At 52.5% G+C, this 10,209-nt stretch overlaps 1 protein-coding gene and 1 pseudogene across 1 annotated transcript; both read right to left on the bottom strand.

The window, feature by feature from the left end:
• Positions 1–912: 912 nt before the first annotated feature.
• On the bottom strand, positions 913–3,371 carry LOC123068989 (FCS-Like Zinc finger 10). The gene is made up of 3 exons (XM_044491699.1): positions 3,043–3,371; positions 1,984–2,902; positions 913–1,627 (listed from the first exon to the last, which is right to left on the bottom strand). Exons 2-3 carry the CDS (start codon positions 2,883–2,885, stop codon positions 1,471–1,473), a joined length of 1,059 nt encoding a protein of 352 aa, XP_044347634.1. The 5' UTR covers positions 2,886–2,902; positions 3,043–3,371; the 3' UTR covers positions 913–1,470.
• A 2,551-nt stretch (positions 3,372–5,922) lies between these two features.
• LOC123067390 (uncharacterized) lies at positions 5,923–6,927 on the bottom strand (annotated as a pseudogene).
• Positions 6,928–10,209: the final 3,282 nt, after the last annotated feature.

Genomic DNA, 10,209 nt, shown 5'->3' on the forward strand with positions numbered 1-10,209 from the left:
TCATCCTCACGGCAAAAACGTGCCAGGGACCTCCCGAAACCACCGCCGCGAAAATCCGGCAACGGCGACGCTGATGTCACGCGCGGCGCGCCCGTGGTTTGAAGCCGCAGCCCAGGCAGCACCAAACCATACCACTCACCCATCAGCCGCTGCTGCCGCTGCCGCTGCCATGCCCATAAAAAGATGCAGACGTCGAGCTCCGCTCAGCAGAGGCATGGCCGGCTCTGAATCCTATACAGGGGGTGGCTCTGCCCCTGCGCCCCGTCAGGTTCATTTCCGGGGTCAGCAGAGCCCATTTCTGGAAAGATCGGTGGGATTGGATCCGTCCACCGCCCTGAATCCTTGCCGCTGCTGCGACGACGCACCCGATCTGATCTGATCTCACCATAGATTTCAGCGACTCTTTCTTAATTCCGCCCTCCATCATTGGCCTCTGCCAGTCACAACTCACAACGCCATTTTCACTCCTGACCAGCCCAGGCGGCAGTGAGCGAGCTCATGCGCCAGAACCACCGTTTCAAATGCCTTGAAGAAAGAAAATGAGAGGGAGTGTGTGTGTGCGCGCGCGCGCGTGTCATCTTTCACACAGGCCATGTTGGTTGGGCAATTACATTCTGCTTTTAGTGTGGTGGTCTGGCTTGATCAGTGGAGTTGATCACTTGACTGGAGCTGGGCATGAGTTACTCAAAGACTGCACCTGGAGTCATCTCACAGCATTATTATCTAGACCTGGCTATGGCTAGGGTTTGGTAGGCCATGGAAGAAAAGATGCCTTTAGTTCTAGTAAGTGGAGCAGGCAAATCAGGTCAGTTAAACACTCATCATCACCATCATGTCCTGTCCATCATCGTCGTTCTCATCATCATCAGTGCTGCTGCTGCTGCTCAAAGTAAAAGAAAAGAAGAATGGAGATGACCCAAAGCAAAGCAGCTCAATGTCATTATCTCTCTCACACACACACGGTGGTGTAGCAAATGTGCAGACATGGTCACTGCTGCCAGCAGGAGCAAAAGAAAAAAGAAGAAGAAGAAGAAGAAGAAGAAAAGGATGGGTGGCTCTGGCCTGCACGCAGGCAGCCTTAAGATCAAAACTACAGGACCAAAGGCCAGCAGGCAGGCCACCTCTTTTTTTTTCATCTCGTTCCTAAAGGGAAAAAACCCAGATCCCTGCGAGTAAGTTTCCCAGGACTGGTAAAAATGACAGCAGCTCAGCTGATCAGCTCGGCTAATCCAACCCCCACAAGTGACAATGACCCACCAAGAACGCCGCTCCTTCTTCCTCCTCGACTCCTCCTCAGCTGCTGAATCAAAAACAGCAACGGCAATGTGCACGCACTGGTGATGGATCGATTGATCTGTGAGTTGATCACCCCCATCCCCTGGTTGTAGCTAGCAAGGGGGAAAAATGAGTGCGTGCGCGCTTGTCGAGGCGAAGAAGACGGTGTCTCGATCGGGCCATCGTCTCGGGGGGTCATGTCGCCACCATCATGCCGGCCATGAAGATGTCCTCGTGCAGGGACGAGCAGGAGGAGCGAGGGGAGCCTCCGATGGCCATGCTGTTCTCGGCTTCCTCTTCGATCATGATCTCCTGGTCCCGGCACTCGGCGCTGCAGAATGCCTTCTCACCGCTGAAATGTTGACACACAACAAATCCGTTTGCTTAGTATGAATTTCTTTCTGAAGATGCTTAGAAAGAGAGAACAGTTGCTGTATGGAATCGGATGAATGGACAGTTTGATGTTCGGTTTATTATCTCTCCAGCCAAAAACAATGGAATCTGATGGTAAATTCAGCATGCCGTTCAGTTCAAGTAGTGCTCCACCTTTTCTGTTTGGATTGCCAACCAAATGTTTCAAGTTTTCACAAGATTTCTTCTCCAAAAGTATATGGAACAATGCCGCAATTATTGCTTGGATAAACTGTGTTCTTTTCTTTCAGATGTAATTATTGGAGAGATTTCTTGAGACTGAAAGACTGGGCGTACCGGTAGATGTAAATGTCGTTCCCTTCCAGCTTCTTCCTGCAAGTGAAGCAGGAGCTCAGGAAGTCCTCGCCCGGGCCGGCGGCAGACTCGGTGGCGCGCTTGACCACCAGGTAGGACTTGGCCGAAGCTCCGTCCTTGGGTTCCATGGCGGCCTCGTCGCTCTTCCCGACCGTCGTCTGGGGCTCAAGAATGCAGTCCCCGAAGATGTGGGTCGTCTTGGGGTTGGGGCCGCGGGCAATGATGCAGGTGTAGTCCTCCGACTGCTCCACCTCGCTCGCGGAGACGGACCCGACGAACCGCCGGGGCCCGCCGGCGATCGACGCCGGCAGGGACCCCGGCCCCGGGAGCTCGCCGAGGTGGAAGCAATGCCGCTTGGCGCCGGAGTGGGCGCCATCCGGCCGAGCGGCCTCCGGACCAGACTTCAGATCCCCGTGGAAGAACCTGCTGCAGGGCACCGACATGCCGGCGGTGGCGGAGGCCGGGCAGGAGATGGTCTTGCCCCCGAGCTCCGGCTGCGAGTGGCCGCCCCCGCCGCAGCCCTTGGTCGTGGAGCCGGCGCAGCCGTGCGTCCTGAGGCGCAGGCGCGGGCTGAGCACGCAGGTCTTGGCGGCGCTGCCGTCGGCGCCGGCCGCGAGGGCGACGTCCACCACGAGGCCGAGCCCCACCGGCTCGGCGTCCCAGGTCCTCGGCGAGCGCGGCGAGCGGAGCAGCAGCGCCTTGGGGTCGAGCGGCGACGTCGGGCTCCGCTCCGACTCGCCGGCGCCGTCCGGCGCGCGCTTGGCGGCCGCGAGCCCGATGAAGAGCCGCGGCACGGCGAACAGCGTGCCGCCACCGCGGGGCCTGGCGTCTCCTCCGCTGCCTCCGGAGCCCGGCCCCTGGTCGGACACCATCCTCCGCAGCATCGCCGGCCGGCAACCGCCTGAAACCGGGGGATCAAGAGCACGAAAAAGAAGATCACAAATCCGCAACACGGTCTCGCATCCCGGCGTCCGCCGCGCACGGCAAGAAAGAAACGACGCAAGCAGTCACCGCCAGCACCAGCACCAGCACCGCCCTCACCTTTCTCTTTTTCCTCTTTTGCTCCTGCCGCCTGCTGCCTGCCGCTGCTAGGCACGTACTCTCTCCACCAGCAGGAATATCTCCGTCTCTCTCCGACGCACGCGCTCTGCAAAGAGGAATGGCCCGGCGAGAGAGACGAGGGAGGGGGAGTGATGAAGAGGGAGGAGACGGTGACGGAGGGAGGGGGAGAAAAAAGCAGGCGAGCTAGGGGACGGAGGGAGCACAGTCGCAGCCAAACCGCACTGTACTGCTCCTACGCCTCCCTACCACCACTCTATACCCCTGCGTGCGTCACTTTCGCATGCATCAAAATCAGAGAGAGAGGGGGGTGGCGAGTGGTGGCTTGTGAAATGCAGCAACCAACGAGCGCCCGTTGGAGTTGGCGTCGCCATTCATGGGGGTGTCAGACAACGGAACGGAGGCAGACGCAACAATTTTCACAGCGCTGCCCTCTGTACTGTAGTAGTAATACTAGTAGACTGTGCTCGTCCTCTGTACGCGTACAAATACTGCGTCCACGTATGTATACCCTTCCAGAGGAGGACGATCGCTTCAATACTGCGCTAGGCCCGTCACTTCACTCTGCTCTGGTGCCAATAATAATATACAGTGATTTCGTACACGGCGGTAATTCCAATTCATGTGGGTGCTGTAGGATTAACATCTCCTCATACTGTATTTCTTTTCCTATAAGAAAAAGAGTGTGCTTGGATTCATTGTACCTAGGCCCAATTTCTGATTTTTTTTCTTCTTCTTCTTTATGTACGTTTGAGCTAATTGCAGTTCCAATTCACTCGCTCCATGCCAAAGTCACTCACTCGGAGGTTAGTGAGGGGAGCAGGTCCGGCCGTTCGATGAACATGGACGCTTCTCGGCGAGTCAGTCCGCTAGTACTAGTACTACGTACGTAATCGCTGTTGACTGAAAATGTCCAAAACACATTACTTGTACTCCACTACAGTCATACAGTCATGTACCATCTCGCTCCTTCAAACCCATACCATTAAAATCGCCACAGTTCAATCACATGAGCGGTTCACTCTATGCAAATACACTTCTATCAATCAATATGTATCCTTCAGAAGAAGAAAAAAAAAACCTCCATCAATCAGTCCCCAGCATCATGTTTTATCCCGGCCAAATGAGTGCCAAAAATGAATCAAAAACCTGCACCATCATCATCATCAAGGACCGACCAATCAATCGCCCCCACCTAACAGTGCATCCACCAATTAACTAGCTAAACATCGAAATCTTCTCATGATCTCGCCCCAGTTTCTTATTGCATCCCGCGTACGTACAATCATTGGGCCTTTAGGGTTTTTTTCTTTTCTCTTCTCTTCTTTTCTCGCGCTGCGCTGCAGTAAATTAAAAAGAGAGTGAAAATACGTACAGTGTAGTGACCAGTGACGGGTAAAGCTTTTCTCTCTAGTTTCGAAGCTGTGTGTGTGTCTCTCGGATTACTGGTGACGATGATGATGCTGGGCTCAAAGGTATAAAGCGATGCCCTGAGCTTATACATTCTCGTGGTAATTCACCCTTTTCTCTTTTCTGTGGTAGGAGTAGTATCTCTCGCTCTGTTCGGCCTGTGAGCTCGCTTTCTTGATAAAGCAGCGAGGCTTTGGCCTTTGGGTTCTAGCACCAGTACAGTGCACACAGGGCTACATTGTTTTCACTGTTACTTCTACTGATTTGTGTCTGTCCGGTACCACCACTACCACCTCCTTGCGTGGGCCCGGCTGGCTACTTATGTGCAAATTTTTCACAAGATGGGCTGCTCCAAGAAAAGTCAGGATGTGGATCAGACACTGGACGAAAAGTCTTTCTCTAAGAAACTACAGCGTATTTTTAGCATATTTATTTATTTTCACTACAAATGTGTACGTATTTCATAAATATAGGAAAATTTATGCACTAAGAGCAACTCCAACGGGCCGACCCAAACGAACGGCGAAATTGTCTGTTTTTTGTCCGTTTGGGTCGGCGCCCGCCCGACATCCGCCCTGTTTTAGATTTGGATCGGCAGTGCGCCCAACGCGCCGACCCATTTCATGCCCGCACTCAATTTTTTTTAAAAAGGCCCGCGACCGATCATGCCAGCGCCGATGTCTCATGCCGGCACCATGCCAGCGCCGGCATACAATGTTGGCTTCGGAAAATATCACCACAGTTCATACTGGCGCACTCGCAAGCCGGCCGGCACACATGCTAGCACACAGAAAAAGGTGGGACTTGAGTTTGACCACGCCATCGCGGCCCCCGTGGTCATGCAGCACACCTGCCGACATACAAAAAAGATGGCGCTCACCGCCATATGTCGAACTTGAGCATGTTGGTCTGCATTTTCTCCAACCACGGCCTCTTCCTTGGCGACACGGTGTTGCGATCCATCTTCATGATCTCCATCCCGGTCATCATGCTCACGAGAGCCACTTCTTTCGCCTTGGTCTTGGCGTTGGCGGCCTCGATCTTTAGCATCTTGGCTTGCTTCTCCGCCTCCATCTCAAGCATTTGTGCTTGCTTCTCCGCGCCCATCTCAAGACTCCTCCTTTGGATCTCCATGAAGGCGTTCATTTTCTCTTCCCTTTCTTGTCGGCGCTTCTCCTCCCTTGAGTCTTTGGTGATCATGCCCTCCACGGTTGCGATAAAGGCGATAAATGCCGCATCCCGCTTGTCCTCCTTCTTGGAGTTGATCTTCCCCCGCGGCCAAGCCTTCTCGCCGTCACCAACCTCCTCCACGGCTTGCTTCCCACCACGCGACTTGAGGGCGGCATATTGCGCCTTGAACTTCTCCTCGTCTTTGATCACCCTAAAGCAATGGGAGAGGTTGAAGCACTTGCCATTGTGTTGGACCTTGAATGCCTCCAAAGCTTGAAATGCCTACAAATCTATTTCGTGCAAGCATATTGGCAAAATGGTATGCAAACGAACACACAAGCATAAACTTGATGACACAAAAGAGGGCGGCTTGCTAGCATACCATGTCTTGCATGCCGATGCTGCTCACGGGGCAGGCCTTGACGCTCTCAAGAGTGGCACAAAACTTGTTGCACTCTTGTTGGATCACCCTCCATCGCTTTGAAATGGACACCTACCCGCGCGCGCTTACTATTTGGTACGGCAGAAACTTTTTGCGCTCATGGAACTCACGGTGGACATGAATTCAAAAAGTTGAATGCTTTTGTTCGGCGCCCGTCTTGGGGTCTTGCCCAATGTCTCTCCAACACTCGCAAAGAAGTTTGTCCTCGGCCGTCGTGTATGCCTTGGTCCGCTTGCTCTTGCGCTTCGGCTTCGATCCGGTGGCTTGGTTGGCGAGCTCGTCCTCGAACAAAGGCTCCCCTTCGATGTCGCACTCATCCTCTTCCTCTAGCCCGTAGTCCTCCGGGAACTCATGGTCGAGAGGGAAGCCATCTAGGTCCAGGCCGACCTGATCACGCATGAAGGCCGCCTTATCTTCATTGTAGCCAGCGGATGGCGTGAACGCCCCTCGGCCATCCTGGCTTTGTGTCTCGTCGGGATCGAAGCCAGCGGCCCGCACACCAACCTCGAAGATCATGTTCTACATGTAGTCGTCGTCGCCGCGGCCGGCATTCCGTCGAACAGGTTGTGTGCGCCCGACAACACGTCAGTTGGTGTCTGTCGCGCGCGTTTCCTCGCGCCTCCGGTTGACGAGCCACCAGCCACCGGTGTGGCATTGAGGTCGATGGAATCGGGCGCAGGCGTGGAAGACGCGACCACGCTAACCTCGGGCGAGCACTCCCCGGAGAGGCGGGAGGCCTGCGGGTAGACGTGGAAGCCGGGCACCAGGGTGCAAGCCGATGCGCGGGGCGAGTCGGGTAGCACCGTCCGAGGGAAGGCGGATGAGCCGGTGCTGACTGCGGCCATGGCGGCGTTGACGAGGCCGTGCTGGTGTAACATCCTAAATTTTCAATTTGGAATGTTATACATTAGATCATCATTGCATATCATATTTTGTTGCATTTTGGGTTGATCCTAGAAATTCTACGCAACTCAAGGACCCACGGAGAGAATTGGGGATTTCGTTATTTTCATATTTAAGTTTTCTCAAATTTTGATAAGAGGATCATTTGGTTTTACTTATTTTTCTTTCCTAATATTTCAAAAATAAAAATATATGAGAGGAGATAATATGACTTCTCCAAAATAAAAGAAATATTAGCAGAAAAATATTAAATCAAATAAATAGTTTTATTTCGATTTTATTGCAATTTTATTTGAATTAGAAAAATTGCACGTTTTCAAAATTGCATTTTTAGACCCAAAAAATGTTCATCTTGTTCTAAATATTTTATTTAGACGGTGAAAATTGTTTTGGCATTTTTAGATTTTTTTTTATTTTTCTAGGATTTGTTTTCGGTGGAATCTTATTTTTTTTTTAAAAAACTTCACGGATCGAACTAGACCGAAGCCCGGCCGGCCCGGCTGCGCCACTGCCTCCCCGCGCCCGACGCCGTGACCGAGCCGGACTTCGCCGGAGTCCGGGAAGCCGCCGCCACCTCAGTGCCCCCCTGCCCAAGCCGAGTACCCCCTCCCCTTAAATGTCGCCCCTGCCGCCGCCTCGACCCACCCCACCTCGCCACCGCAGCCGCAGCAGCAGCAGCACGCCGCCGCCGCCGCCGTTTGTGCCGCCGTCGCCTGTGCCACCGCCGTCGCACTCCTCCTCCGTCGCTACCGCACATCGTCGTCGCCGCCGCCGCCTGTGCCGCCGCCGCCTGTGCCGCCGCCGCCGCACTCCTCTGTCGCCGCCGCCGCAGACCGCCGTTGCCGCCGCCCAGCAGCGCCCCGCCTCGCCTCGCCGGAGCCCCGCCTCGTCGCCGGAGCCGCCGCCGATCCGATCCAGATCCGCAAGTTTTTTTCGGTTTAGGTAAAAACCGACCAGTTTTTATTTAAACCCTAGTGTCGTTTTTTTAGATTAGATCAGTTTTAATTTTTTTCCTGGTTTAGTTATTTAGCGAATGCCCGTTCATATGTTCGTTTTAATGAATGGAGTCTACTCGTTAGCCGCAAACAGCGAACGTTCGTTTGTTAGCCTGTTCGTCAGTTTTTCTTTTTCCAGGGTTTTTCCGTGATTATTTTCGATCGTGATTTCTGCCCTGATTTTCGTTTTAGTTTATCTTTTCACTCATTTATCAGAATCAGGCGATTCAAGCGCCTAGATCTCCATCTCGAAGCCCTCTTTTTGTTTAACAAACTTGAACAAGATTTTAGTACTGTAAAATTTGACTTTAGTCCAGAATAGTAAACGGATCTTGTTTCTTCCGCAGTTTGAGTTTCGTTGCTTCGTTTGATTTGATTCTTTTTGCAAACCGGAGTTCTTAAGTTGAACTTCCTGGTTCGATCTCTTATTTGAGTTTTACCCATGCTTCTAGTTGAGTACTTATTGTATGCTTGTTTGTTTGCATTAGAGTACTCGGAGTGCGAAGCGTGCTACTACGAGTCTCTAGGTTTCACGGATCATCAGCAAGGTAAGTAACACTTTGATCATACCTCTTTACTACCCAGTTTTAGTGCATTAGATCAATCCTCAAACAATTGCATGGTTAGGATCTGAATAACATGTGGGTTCTGGGAAGTAGATGATGAGGTAGAACATATTGCCCTGTTTATTATCAAACCTTTGGGAGTTACCTTCTACGTTGCTTATGTTGCTATGCTAGGCTCATAGACATGGTTTGGTTCAAGTGATCCATGACAGATGTGAGTGTTTTTCCTTAATGGTTAACTTAAGGTGGCTACTTTAATACACATCTGGGTGGATTGCTTGAAGGCACCCTGGAGTACCCAGTGGTTGTCAAGGCACCTGCAGAATCCAGTGTTGTCCAAGGATATCCCGGAGTACCCGTGTGATCATCCTATGGTCCGCCACAGAGGCTCAAAGGGATCATAAGATTATTCATGCTAGAAACTTCCGTGTGCAGCCACAAGCTATTATGGGCTCTAGCATAGTTGAGTATGTTGCAAGACCTCTTTCAGTGGTGGGCTAGCAGATGTAGGGGAAAGTAGGTGTAACTGTCCACCCAGGGTAAAGAGTTATTGTTTCAGAAAGACCGTGTCTCAATTCTCCAACCATGGATGTATTCGAGTCTTGTGGGGAAAAGTGTGCAAACCTGTGCAGAGTGTACAAACTAATCATGGTTAGCCGTGTCCCCGGTTATGGACATCTTGAGTATCTGGTTCTTGGATTATAATGTTGATCTCATCACTCTAAATTAATTTGATTGGGTTGAATGATGCTGTTTAATTGGGATTGAGTTGGAAGAACCTTCTCAATGTTTAACAACCACCATGATAGTTAAATAAAACGTATTCCTTTGTGTTGGGGAATGTAGTAATTTCAAAAAAAATCCTACGCACACGCAAGATCATGGTGATGCATAGCAACGAGAGGGGAGAGTGTGTCCACGTACCCTCATAGACCGAAAGCGGAAGCGTTATGACAACGCGGTTCATGTAGTCGTACGTCTTCACGATCCGATCGATCCAAGCACCGAACGTACGGCACCTCCAAGTTCAGCACACGTTCAGCGCGATAACGATCCCCGGACTCCGATCCAGCAGGGTGTCGGGATCTACCGACGCAGGGCTTCGCCTAAGCACCGCAACGATATGACCGAGGTGGAATATGGTGGAGGGGGGCACCGCACACGGCTAAGGAACGATCACGAAGATCAACTTGTGTTTCTAGAGGTGCCCCCCTGCCGCCGTATATAAAGGAGGGAGGGGGAGGTGCGGCCGGCCCCCTAGGGGTGCGCCTGGAGGAGTCCTACTCCCACCGGGAGTAGGACTCCCCCCTCTTGTCTTGGTGGAGAAGGAAAGGGGGGAGGGGAAAGAGGAAAGGGGGGCGCCGCCCCCCCTTCCTTGTCCTATTCGGACTAAGGGGGGAGGGGGCGCGCGGCCTGCCCTGGCCGGACCTCCTCTTCTCCCTCATGGCCCATGTAGGCCCAATAACCCCCCCCCCCCGGGGGGGGGGGGGGTTCTGGTAACCCCCCGGTACTCCGGAAAAATCCTGGTTTCTCCCGGAACGATTCCGATATCCAAATATAGGCTTCCAATATATCAATCTTTATGTCTCGACCATTTCGAGACTCCTCGTCATGTCCGGGATCACATCCGGGACTCCGAACAACCTTCGGTACATCAAAACAT

Source organism: Triticum aestivum, chromosome 3B, assembly GCF_018294505.1.
Source record: "Triticum aestivum cultivar Chinese Spring chromosome 3B, IWGSC CS RefSeq v2.1, whole genome shotgun sequence".
Taxonomy (NCBI): domain Eukaryota; kingdom Viridiplantae; phylum Streptophyta; class Magnoliopsida; order Poales; family Poaceae; genus Triticum; species Triticum aestivum.

Bases quoted from the DNA above. Each gene is read 5' to 3' on its own strand.
- LOC123068989 (XM_044491699.1), bottom strand. From the start codon at position 2,885: ATGCTGCGGAGGATGGTGTCCGACCAGGGGCCGGGCTCCGGAGGCAGC. The intron at 1,628-1,983 runs GTACGCCCAGTC...TCAACATTTCAG, and splicing joins AACGACATTTACATCTACCG to CGGTGAGAAGGCATTCTGCA.